At 57.9% G+C, this 12,287-nt stretch overlaps 1 protein-coding gene across 5 annotated transcripts in view; it reads right to left on the bottom strand.

Moving 5' to 3' along the window:
* Window positions 1–315: 315 nt before the first annotated feature.
* HMCN2 (hemicentin 2) overlaps window positions 316–12,287 on the bottom strand; it is a 117,529-nt gene continuing 105,557 nt past the window's right edge. For 4 of the 5 annotated variants that reach the window (XM_030535297.1, XM_030535298.1, XM_030535300.1 and 1 more), the window contains 12 exons: window positions 10,782–10,931; window positions 9,319–9,456; window positions 8,045–8,166; window positions 7,628–7,865; window positions 7,295–7,357; window positions 6,444–6,566; window positions 5,635–5,769; window positions 5,094–5,222; window positions 4,084–4,404; window positions 3,308–3,427; window positions 2,404–2,530; window positions 316–1,987 (listed from right to left, as the gene is read on the bottom strand). In XM_030535297.1, the coding sequence (XP_030391157.1) occupies window positions 1,651–1,987; window positions 2,404–2,530; window positions 3,308–3,427; window positions 4,084–4,404; window positions 5,094–5,222; window positions 5,635–5,769; window positions 6,444–6,566; window positions 7,295–7,357; window positions 7,628–7,865; window positions 8,045–8,166; window positions 9,319–9,456; window positions 10,782–10,931 (2,003 nt within the window). In that variant the 3' untranslated portion in view covers window positions 316–1,650. Of the gene's footprint in view, window positions 1,988–2,403; window positions 2,531–3,307; window positions 3,428–4,083; window positions 4,405–5,093; window positions 5,223–5,634; window positions 5,770–6,443; window positions 6,567–7,294; window positions 7,358–7,627; window positions 7,866–8,044; window positions 8,882–9,318; window positions 9,457–10,781; window positions 10,932–12,287 lie in introns of those variants that run through there. The other variant, XM_030535301.1, reaches the window with a different exon arrangement.

The raw sequence follows: 12,287 nt of genomic DNA, 5'->3' as shown, positions 1-12,287 counted from the left end.
CAAGTCACTCACCTCCCTGCGCCTCAGTTTCCCCATCTATAAACTGGAGACAGGTGACATTGGCCTCCATTGTAAAGCGCTTTGAGATCTACAGATGAAGAGCACTGTAGAGGAACTAGGTGGTGTCTAATCTCCAAAGCCAATGGGGACACATGGAATGGAGGATACGAATGAGACAATGGATCAGATCCTGCCCCAGTGAGTTCAGCAGCAGCACGCTACTGGGACTGAGAGCAGAATCAGGCCCCAAGCTCCAGTCCGAAATCCGCAGAGCCGTCATGCAGTGCAGAAGGATGATGCTCTCAAACAACATGATTGTTTTACTCACAAAATCATCTTTATTTGGTACAAAACCAGAAATAAATAAGTGTGCTGCGAAACCAGTTTGATTATAACAAAGACTGAACACGAGGGAACTAACCTTTTAATACGTGGTTACCAACAAACCTTTCAGCCCTGGAACTCCCTTCCCAGCCCTGCCACATCAGCTCGGTGGCTTCTTAAACATCTGCCTCACCTAGCACTGTGCAGTGTGTGCTTGGCCTCGAGATGGCTCCGGGACTGTGCAACTCTAGCAAACCTCTGCCCTACTGGCAAGGCTGAAATGTGCATCTCAGCTTTCTGGGGAGTACGCACCTGAGCACTCAATGCTCGACAGGGCACTGGATGGGGGACTCAGGAGATCTGGGTTTCTGTTCTTGATTATGGGCACTGACCTGCTGGTGACCTCTCCGGGTCTCCATTTCCTCTCCCACCCTTGAGCAAGGGGTCTGTGATCTCAGATGGGGTCTCTAGGTGCTACCCCGATACAAATGGAAAAGAACAGTAATGGCCTGGTGTCTCCAGTGTCTATCTCAAGCGAGTCACAGGCTTTGTGATGCCACCCGAGAGCCAAAAGCCAAGGAGACTAACGGTCGCTTGGCGTTTTCCCCTCCCAGGTTCTCAGTATCTTAGCTCTGATTGACCTCAAGACCAAGCAGGCAGCTCTGTTTGCTTAAAAGGCGCATGTGATAGCAGGCCCAAGGCCAGCCCCATGTTGCAAGAGACTAGTGCCAATAGCACCTGATGTTTACACCCCTCACCCCTCCACCACAGCAGAGCACTGCAGGACACTGGATCTGCTGAGCTAGTAGGAGAAGTGATGAGTGCAAAGTCCAGACAATGAGAGGTCAGCATTTACGGGCCTCCAAACTGCCTTGGCACCATTCCACGGGGTCAAGGCAATTTAGCTCACAAAGGGATTGAGCCATAGGGGCTGGGAGTAGGGTTGCCAGTTTTGGTTGGACGTATTGCTGGAGGCTTCATCACATGACACAATCTTCAAATTAAAGATTAATCTTGAATTCCTGGAGACTCCGGGACAATCCAAGAGGGTTGGCAACCCTAGCTAGGAGCCAAGGGAGGGGAGTTTTACAGGATCATGGGGAACCTCTTGCAGGGCACTGAGCTGACGGCAGGCAACCGGGCTTAGGGATCCCAGGGAGACACACAGGGGACAAAGGGAGAAGCTCATCTCAGACTGAGCTGATGCCCCCTACGGGAGATGGAATCAGGAACAGACGTGAAGGAGACAATGTCTGGTGGGGCTTCGAGCATGGGATCAGCACTTTCCCCCTTCCTCTGCCCATTCCCAGTGCCCCCTGGCTGCCATTAGTAGGGGTAGGGTGAGACAGAAATGAGGATGAGGAAGACACTCCATGCCCGCTGCTTCCCATGGGCCAGGGCCTGCACCTTCAGCCGATAGATGCCGGCAGCGTGGAGTGGGCGCAGCGTGGAGAGAAAGCCCTGGCCTCTCTCATCCCGGAGGGCGAAGGGGCTGCCCGGGTCCTGTTCCAGCAGAGTGAAGACGGTGCGGTTCTGCAGGAGGCTCCCCTGGGAAGAGGCGGTGAGCTGGACAACGTCGTGGCCGGCCGGGATGCCAACGGGCAGCGTGAGAAGCTCGTACTGCAGGGTGAAGGGGCCTCCTGAGCTGCGGCGGAAGCACACTCTGCACGAGAACGGGCAGAGAATGTGGGTGAGATCACAGCTCCGCAGAGGAGAGGCCCCATGGTCTGAGCCTAGGGCTGGCAGCCAGGACTCCTGGGTTCTAAGCCTGGCTCACTGGACAGCCTTGGACAAGTCACTGAGCCAGTCTGTGCCTCAGTTCCCCCACCAGGAAAAGTGTGTGGGGGGGGTCAGGCTTGGCAAGTCTCAGCACTTTACCTCTTCAAAGTGCTAAGAAATCATTAATGCATCAAAATGGGCATGTGCCAGTCTGTGCCCAGGAGCTGCCCACCCCCACAACCTGGCAGCAGAGCAGAGAAGAGCATTGGTGGATTGCTCATGCCAGGAGAAGAGGAACAGCTGCCCTGCTTGGGTACGCCTCCCGTCCCCAAAAGAACTTCTATCCCCCCCACACCTTACCCTGGGCTGGAGCCTCTCCTGTAGCCAGCGGGGCAGGGCGTGTCCAGGCACTGGGAGCCTCCCCGTGTGTTAAAGCACAGCTGGTTCGAGCTGCACTGAATCCTCCCCTCCGCACATTCATCTATGTCTGCAGAGGAGAAAGGAGTGGGGGAGTGAGGAGAGACAGTGGGGCCGGGCTCTGCTGCTGGGACACTCTACTCACTGTATCGCACCCCTCCGTGCCTTCAGCTGAGCAGCTGCGCCTGGGAGAGCGAAGGGCTTTCTCCATGAGCCCGTTGCATTGAAGTGCCTCCATTTTACCTGCCGGATGAGCTGCTTAGTCTGCTGACAGCAGGCACCCGCCCAGTGCCTAACATGCCCCCAAAGCAGCCCGTGCATGACCAGACTGCACTCGGGTCCAGGAAGCAACATAGCTGCATTCCTAAGCAATGGCTTGGCAGAGGGGGCAGGAGGACTATGGCCCTGTGGGCTAGTGGCCTGAGGCCAAGCATAGGAACCACGAAGTCCTAAGCCTGGCTCTGCCACTGCCATGCACTGTGTCCCTTGGGTAAGTCACCTCACCTCTGTTGCCTGCTCCATGAGTTGGTGTCAGCAATACTAAGCTGAGGGCGCCATTGTGAGGCACAGGAATGTAATGGGCCGGATCCAGCCCTGGCATAGCTCCACTGACTTCCCTACAATTATGCCCCTTTGCTTGGGAGATGAAAAGTGCAGCCCCAATGCAGGCACTACGGGGAGCCTGGCAATTGGGTGGGGATTTTGCTGGAGCAGCAAGAGATGGGTGTGAAATCCAGGCTTTAGAAAGGGAGGAGATTGGGGTTTACAGTATGGAAGTGGCAGGGATGGACAGACACACACACGCTTCGTAACAGACTCCCGAACAGTGACACACGCACACACTGACCCCGGCAGGTTTTCCCATTGGGCAGCAGCCGGTAGCCGGCCGGGCACAAGCACTGGTAGCTGCCCTCGGTGTTCCGGCACTCGTGCTGGCACAGGTTCCACACCTGACATTCGTCAAGGTCTGGGTAAAGACGGGGGAGAGAGAGGAGAGATTCCAAGTCTGGCACACTTCAGTGCACTGCTGTGCACCCCCTCCCCCACCCGAGGGGCAACCCCCAACCCCACGTGCAGCATGACACTGCCCTCGAGCCTTCAGTGCACAGCCACCATGGTGCACCGTGCCACTGAATCAACCCCGCAAAGGCGTAAGGCCCTGGCAAACGCTCTCCTTCACCCACCCTCCTGGGGGGATCTGGCCCAGGGAAGCCCCACTCCAGCCCCACAGGGAACCAAAGGCCTCGGCCCCGGAGAGACCAATTCCATGGGGGAGCAGGTAGAGTAACAGAACAGCTGGCACGCCGGGAAGGAGGAGCGTGGAGAGTGGGTTATAAGACAGGCTGTTCTCTTTAGGGCCTGACGGGCACCCAGAGCCTGCATGACCCTTCTGTCAGCCCCTGGCCTCTCTGCTGACGCCGGCGCACAAGCGCCTGCTCGCACCAGTGACTTTTGCAACAGGGACACAACTGACGGCACCAACCCCTGCCCCCCCAGGCAGCCAGCAGGTGCCACAAACTGTCAGTTGCCCCCCAGCCGGGCTGGAGTTGGGCCTGTTCCGGTTGCATCGCTCCAAGGCTCCCCCTCTCTGGAGCATCAAGGGCCAGCAGCACGTGGCCTTACCAGTGCAAAGTCCATTGCGCCTGGTGAATCCCGACGGGCACTGAGGCTGGCTGCTGGGGCTCAGGGCGTTACCAGACTGGCCGAAGGAGAACCAGGTGTAATAGCCTCCCCCGGGCGATCGGCCACTTGGTCTGAGCCACTGCAGACGGGTCCCTCTGTTGCTGACACGCATCACGTTCCCTCCTGCCTTCTCCGGCCCAGTGCAAGACTTGCCATCCCCAAGTAAGGTCTCCCCAGGCGGGCACAGGCATTTGTAACTGCCCTGGAGATTGCGGCACTGGAAAGCACACGGCGGAGGTACCCGCTGGCATTCATTTATGTCTGATAAAGAGAGAGAAAAGCCAGAGTGAGTCCGAGAGCCCAGCAGAAGCAGCGCTGGCTAGTGGCTAGAGCAGGAAATAGGAACCCGGGATTCCTGGGCTCTGTTCCCCGGCTCTGGGAAGCAGTGCTGTCTCCTGGTTAGAGGGGGGGGCTGGGAGTCAGGATGCCTGGGTTTCTATGCCTGCTCTGCCACTAACGTGTGCATGACCCTGAATAAGCCTACAGCTTAGTATCCCCACCTACAAAGTGAAGAGAACACTTCTTGATTCCCAGCACCACAGAGGGCTTGTAAGGGTTAATGAACGGTCCTCTGGTGAAGGGCAGGGGACGAGGCACAGCGCAAAGCATTCACACCCACCACCCAAATACCCGCCTCCCTAGCGACTCTCCTTCCCCTTGGCTCTCACCAGGGGGCACTCTCACTGGACAGGGGGAGAGAGCAGGGGGCTCCCGCTACAGGTGCTGGAGTGCAAAGGAGAACTAGCTGCATTACTCCAGCAGCAACCTGGGGGGTCGAGACCCGTCTCCGGACTTGCCCAGCGTCACAGAGCGAGTCAGTATCAGAGTCAGGAATTGAACCCAGGCGTCCTGAGCCCCCCAACCCCCCGCATTCTCCTGCTTGAATCATCAGAAATGCTGCCCTTCTTGCTTTTCTCATTGCATGTCAAAGGCCGGCAGGTCTGTGTTACCCAAGCAGGGGCGGCCGGTGCCCTGGGTCCTGTAACCACGGGGACACGTGCAACGGTGCCCGCCGACCGTGTTCTCACAGATCTGGTTGTAGCGACAGGTGTGGGATCCCTCCGCGCACTCGTCCAGATCTATGGAGAGAACGAGAGGACAGGTCTCCCGGCAGGCAAGTCCCCACGCAGCAGCTAAAGCCATGGCCCCTCCAAGCACATCATGGGCTGAGACGCCAGATCACTGACCCCTTGTCACTGCCTGGGACCTGTCTTGTGTCCAGCCTCCTGCTCCACTTTGCCCTGTACTGAGCATGAGGCCGATCGAGGGCTCCCTGAGACTTACTCCCCTCTCCACTAAGGGGGCCCCCAAGGAGCTGGCCCTGCTGCTGCCCCTGTCCCACAAGGCGGAGGACTCATCCCTGGGCCATCCATCAGGCCCCTGGCACAGGCTGGAATGCCCCACTGGAGAGTCTTAGGAAGGAGCACGTGTGGAGTCCGCCGAGGAACCTCCCTCCCCATGGGCAGGGCAGGAGAGTCCAGGGGCTGTTACCTTCACACCCCACTATGTCCAGAGCCGGACGGAAGCCAGCCCCGCAGCGCGTCAGACACCGATAGGCCCCCGCCAGATTCGCACACTGCTGCTCCGGGTGGCAGGCATGGGTGCCCTGCACACACTCATCCACATCTGCGGAGAGAGCCTAGCACCAGTGCAGCTGCCTCACTCCCTCGCCCATGAAGCCTGGCAGCACAGGGGCTGCCGGGGCCAGGCCACCTCCAAGAGAAACCCTCCGCCCTCCTCTCTGCAGGGAGACCTCCTGCCAGTCGCCTTCCCATTGGGCAGCATCACTGAAAAGGCCCATGGCTGCTAAACAGCATTGCCTGATCCCCAGCCACCGCACCCTTCAACCTCTGGCCCAGCAGGGTGCACAGCCACTCCCACAGGGGGCTAAACATGCTGGGAGAGGGGGCTCTTGCCCCCCGAGACATCCAGAGAAGAAGGATTGAGTGGTCTATGGAGCAGCCCTCTGCTATGTTCCCCAAGGGAGCTCCCAGGGCCAGACTTGCATGTGCTCCTGTCCCCAGCCTCCTGATGTTCCCAGGGGCACCCACCACCCCTAGGGGAAGGGGCCTTCCTTGCTCTGGGGAGATGGCCGAGGGGGCATCCCCCCCCCCTCACTTAAGGGCTTCTGGAGGCTCCGGAGATCCTTCTGGCTGGGATCGCTTGCTCCCATGCAGTGAGGGCACAGGGCGAATTGCTTGTGCTCACACCCAGAGGCTGTCCTGTCCTGGGCCTGCAGCTTCCCTGGGAGGTCAGGCCAATGTGGGGGGAGGGAAGCTGGAGAGTAGCCCCTTCCTTACCTCTGCATTCCCTGCCATCCGGTGCCAAGGCGTATCCAGCGGGACAGGTGCAGGAGAAGCTGCCCACGGAGTTGTGGCAGGCATGGGAACAAGGGCTCTTCGCAGCTGCACACTCGTTCTGATCTGGGAGGCAGGGAAAAGGTGTCACCGTTCCTTCCCAGCAAGAGCCTGGGGTAGCACGTGCCGTGCCACGTACACCTCAGCTGCCCCCACCCTCAGCACCGAGCCAGGCAAAGCCAAGACAGCCGGGGAGGAGGCACCTCAACAGAGGTTACTGACCTGGAGGTCATCTCAGAGCAGCAGGGAAGCAGAAGCCATGTCCTGGGTAACTGCCTCTGGACAGCTGCAGCATGCGCTCCAACCTGACCTCTTGCCCCTGTGCAGCACCTCTCCTCACCCTGGCTGGGGCAGTTCCCAGGGAGCATGCCTAGTAACTGCCTCTGCCGGCCACGGGGGGCCAGAGCCTGGAACCAGCCCACCTCCCCCAGTGCCTTCGGCAGCCGGGGGAGGGGATGGCTGCCCTGGAGCTGGAGGTGCAACGGCAGGAGGTGCTGGGTAGACATACATGCGCCAGCTAGTGTGCTAAAAATAGCAGCCCGGGCACAGGCAATGGGACGGGCTAGCCCTCCCCAAGTACAGCCCTTGGGCGCCGGGCACGATTGAACTGGAGTGGCCAGGCACGCTAGTTCAGTGAAAGGCAGCATGCAGACATCTAGCCGCACTGGGGATTACAGAGCCGTGGCGCCGCCGGGGTCACCAGGCACTGAAAATGCCCTGGCATTCAGCGGGGATGGAGAACGGGCCCCGGCCATCGGGGAGCACATGGCCGACCCCTCAGGAATGGTGCTTACCTATGCAGTACAGCTGCTGTGGGCCCAGTGCAAACCCCTGCGGGCACTGCTCTCCATTCGCCTCTGCGGCAAAGACAAGAAGGCAAGAGAGCCCTGTCAGCACCTCAGTGAGACAGGGCTCGTGGGGAGCACAGGGGACAGGAGCCCTCAGCACAGCGTCACCCAGCTTCTAGGCATGCCAATGGGAAACGGCCTCCCTCTCTCGGCCTGGGGAGCAGGGCAGCCTGGGAGAAGCTTGTCCTGCTGCCGTCCGGCCCATGGACTCTGACTCCAGGGCTCTCAGTGGGCAATGCTCACCCTGAGAAGATGGACTGCTGGCTGCTTCCCGGTTACCTGCGTGGAGGGAGGAGCTGAGCTGGAAGAGGAGCTCCTCCGAGGCCGGGTTGAAAGAGGATTTGACGGCCCTCGCCTGGAGGTGCTGCACCAGGGAGGGCTGCCGGCCCACAGCAGAGTCGTACTCTATGCTGTGGTTGCTGCGGATTTGAACTGGGAGCCCGTCCTGCAAGTAGCTCTGCACAGACTCCACATGCAGCTGCCCGGCCCCTGTCTGCACGTAGCGCTCGCTGAAATCCTGGGAGGGAAAGAGGGAGATGGGACAGTCAGGGACCGGGGCCCACCAGACTCCCCTGGACGAGGGACCTGCTGTTGCGCCATCGGCTGTCATTGCGAACAGGAGCAGGCAGGTGCTGGCTGGGGCTGCTGGGCAGAGAAGCAGGGGGCGAGGGCGGTGTCCCGGAGCTCCCTACTGACCTGGAAAAGCACAGCAGCCTCAGTGATGCTGTCCGGCATAAACCCGTTGATCACGACGTCAAAGAGAAGCACCCCACCTGCATCCAGGCCTCGGGCGACGTGCGTGATGCGGAGGAGCTCCCCTGCAGCGACAAGCAGGGGTCAGCGAGTCCGCACCAGTTAACGATCCAGCCCACGATGATTTCAGACAGACCTGGGGCAGAGCCAGGCTGCAAAGAGCCCAGAGCTGGGCTGTGGATGGGCTCAGTAGCAAATTTCAAGATCTTGAGGCCAACTTTTAAACCTGGGAGTATTTGCATCCATAGTAACAGCTCAGGCTTGTCTCTGACCCCAACAACTTGCTGTGCAGACACAAGGCTCCCTGCAGAGCACCACAGGCCACCCCAGCAATACACCACATCACAGCACTGGCTCTTCGGAAGGCTCGGTAGGCCTGACACTGAAATGAGCTGCCCTGCCTGGCTGGGAGCCCTGAAAACAGCTCTTCATTCCATTCCCTTCAGATCCCTGGCTCCCGAATGCCCCGTTTCCCTCGGAGTTTCAGGCTCTACGTGGAACTCAGGCCAACAGGTCAGTTTTCACTAGTGTGGGGTTGAAGCCATAAATTTCAGCCCAAGTCAGTCCCCAAAAGCAGAGGTGGGTCACTCAGAGATGGCTAGGACATAGCCCTGAGCCAAAGGCTCCTGAGCCGCCCCAGACTCCTCAGACACCATGGTGGAGACGACTAGCACAGAACAAAACCAGAAATCGGGCGGCACTCCTTGGGCTCTTGGATTTTGCTGTGGACAGCTAACAGCCTCAGCATGCAGTGGTCACCAAGCTGTCTCCAGGCACTCCCTGCAAAGAAGCCTAGAGGATAGGACTCAGGAGCCCTGGATTCAATGCCATTGGCCTGCCGGGTGACCTTGGCAAGCCACTGCCCCTCTGTGCCTCAGTTTCCCCAGCTGTAAAATGGGGATCATGATACTGCCCTGTGTAAGAGGCAGGTATTGATTATTATTATTATCTGACCCCCTCGGGCAAGAAATGAGCAGTGCAGGGTTTCCTTCCCCAATCTACCTTCCTTATGAGCTACGGGTGATACTTGGCTGACTGAGATATGCCACGGACGTCACCCTGATCATTGTCCCAGGCCGTCTGTCCCCACTGATGCCACGCCCCCACCCAGCCCTAAGGGAACCTCCTTCCAACAATGCTCCCCCACGGACTCCTGCACCATGATCTCTGCTGCCCTCCCTTGGCTCTCAGCAGGACACACATGCCTGCCTCCTCACCTGTGGCAAACTCCACCTGTGACTCCTGCCTGAAGACACCGCTGGTCAGCGAGAAGCCGTTCCTGGCGCTACCACTCTGATGTGCAAAGGACCAGTAGATCGGAGCAATGATGGTGACCAGGACTCTCATCAGCGGCCCTGGGAGGTATGGGGAAGGGCAAGAGGGTCAGTCCCATCTCAGTCAGGGCTCTCGTGAGGAGTAGCTGTGCACTCTGGGGAGAGGCGCCCTGGAATCCCAGCCAGCTCCTCACCCAGTGCATTGGTCACACTGGCCTTAGCAATTAAATGTGGTCAAAGGTTCTTACTGGGGCAGCAGAATCAGAATCAGAATCATGCTCCAGCATGGCATTCCCAGCTCCAAACAGTCTGGTGCCATTCATCCCAGGGAGGTACTAACCCTGTTCTGCTCACACGGGGCACTCCCATCTGTAGCTGGGTGAACACTCGGGAGTTCCTGTCTGCTAGCCCTGTGCTCCAAAGAGGGAGCTCAGAGCTTCTCATTCCAAGGCATGAGGCCTCTCTGTGCTGGGCTAGGCTCCCCCATAAATCAGCCCCTAGATCCCTTCCAGGAACCCTTGTTAGGAACAGCTCCCTCCCCAACAGCACCCGAGGAACCCACCAGGGGAGTTGCAAACTTAGATCCCAAGGCCAGAAGGGACCATTGTGATCATCTAGTCTGACCTAGACCAGCGAATGCCCCCAAATAACTCCTAGAGCAGATCTTTTAGAGAAACATCTTGTCTTGATTTAAAAATGGGCTGTGATGGAGAATCCACCACAAGCCTTGGGAAATTGTTCCAATGATTAATTACTCTCCCTGTTAACAATTTACACCTGATTTCCAGCCTGAATTTGTCTAGCTTCAACTTCTAGCCATTGGCTTGTATGATACTTTCCTCTGCTAGATTGAGAAGCCCACTGTTAAATACTTGTTCCCCATGTAGGCACTTACAGACTGTCATCATAGAATATCAGGATTGGAAGGGACCTCAGAAGGTCATCTAGTCCAACTCCTGCTCAAAGCAGAACCAGTCCTCAGGCAGATTTTTACCCCAGTTCCCTAAATGGCCCCCTCAAGGATTGAACTCACAACCCTAGGTTTAGCAGGCCAAGGCTCAAACCACTGAACTATCCCTCCCCCACAAGTCACCCCCCCTCCAGCTCCCAGACTAGACACAGTTTGTGCTACTAGAGGGTCTCCCTAAGACCTGGGGTGGATTACCTAGCCAGGTAACAGACAACTGGCTACATACGTGTCCGAGTGGGAACGGCAGCATTTATCCACTACAGCCCACTAGAGCGGGTAAAAAACTACCGGCTAAATCGCTCCATGCCACGCACGGTACAGGCAAGCGCACTGTGCAGTGGGTATTTCACCCAGATTTACATCCGGCTTCTAGCCATTTACTTGGCCAGGTAGTAGGTGTAACTGACACAAGACGTATCCCCGGGGCATCACGCACCGACAGCTGGTGGGATATTCCCGATGCTGCTCCGTATGGTGGCCGTGCCAGAGCGGGGATCCTCCATCACACTGGCATTCAGAGAAGCAATGCCAAATTCTTGGTCATTAATGATGCCGATCAGACTGCCCCGGACTCGGAGGGGTTCTCCTGAGGGAAGGGGGAAAGGCGGAATGAGGGGGGAGACCCACACTAAATCTCTTTGCACAGCAAGACCCAAGCCGGCGGGCAGAGGCCCACTTGGCCAGCGAGGCATTAATCCTCATCTCCCCTCCTGCACTGTTTCATTTCCGGGGCCCAGCTACCACAGGCAGCCTGAGCCTGGTCTGCAGGAGCCCTCTGCCTCTTGCTGCAATACTCTGCTGCCCCAGCTGCCGGGCACAGATCAGGTCGGCATTCGTTTGTCACTGCTGGAGCAAGGGGAGATGTTTCCTAGGGCAACTGGGGTTCACAGTTCCCTAGGACTAATCTGGATGAGCTGTATACATGCCACACCCTTGCTCCCACACACACATCCCTGCATGCCTGCCCACAGACCAATACACATGCACGGCCACACGCACGGTCGCAGACAGTCCCATTCAGTCTGCTCTCCATGCTGCACATGACCATCTCTGGCCTGGGTTTCTCTCTGCAGTGTGTTTCATTTGCTCTTCTTGTAAAGCGTCTGGGCAGTGCCATGGCACCCCTATTACTGCTAATCAGACGGATGCACCGGGCACGGCAACATACTTCCTCTGCCTAATCGCATGACTGTCTCATCTGGCTCTTCAGTCTGTTCACCAAGAAAAAACAGAAATCACCGGGCCTGGGCATTTAGCAGGTCTCTCGAGACAAAAGAATCAAATCACTCCGGATAGATTCAGTCAAACTCAAATGGGAATGACCAGCCTGCTGTGGGGTAGAGGAGCCGGGGATGCAAGCCGTCATTGCGGCTTCGTGGCACAGGGGCTTAAAAGCAGCTTCAGGATTCCCTCAGCTCCACGCCAGGGCTATTTGCTTGCAAAGGAGAAGAGTACGGGGAGAGGTGGCAGGATATAAACCAAAGAGAGGCACAGAGGTCCGTTGCCCCACCTCTCGGTGCCGTTCCACAGTACAGGACAAGGGGGGAAAAGAACCAATGAAATTAAAAGGCAACATGGTTTAAAACAGATAAATAGGGAAGTACATCGTGACACAGCACATCGTTAACCTGTGCAACTCAGCACTGCAGGATGCTACAGAGGGAGCATATTAGCTATTTCTAGGAATAAGCATAATGCCTGTGTTACACCAGACAGGGTATCCAGGGTAAGGGCTGGTGCAGCCAGGAGCGGCACTAGAATTTCTGGCACCCTAGGCAGAATTCGGGGGGCAGCATTTTGTGCACTCCCCACGGGGCGTGCGGGAGCTTCGGTTCCATTCCCATCGCGCCACCGAAGAAGGACCCTCCGCCAAAATGCCGCAGGCGACAGCGGCAATCATTGAGCTGCTCAATTGCCTGCCGCTGTTTTCCGCGGCACATCG

The sequence above is a fragment of the Gopherus evgoodei genome, chromosome 16 (assembly GCF_007399415.2).
Source record: "Gopherus evgoodei ecotype Sinaloan lineage chromosome 16, rGopEvg1_v1.p, whole genome shotgun sequence".
Lineage (NCBI taxonomy): Eukaryota > Metazoa > Chordata > Testudines > Testudinidae > Gopherus > Gopherus evgoodei.
Note: the sequence above shows the minus strand (reverse complement) of the source record. Positions and strands in the feature narration are given on the sequence as shown.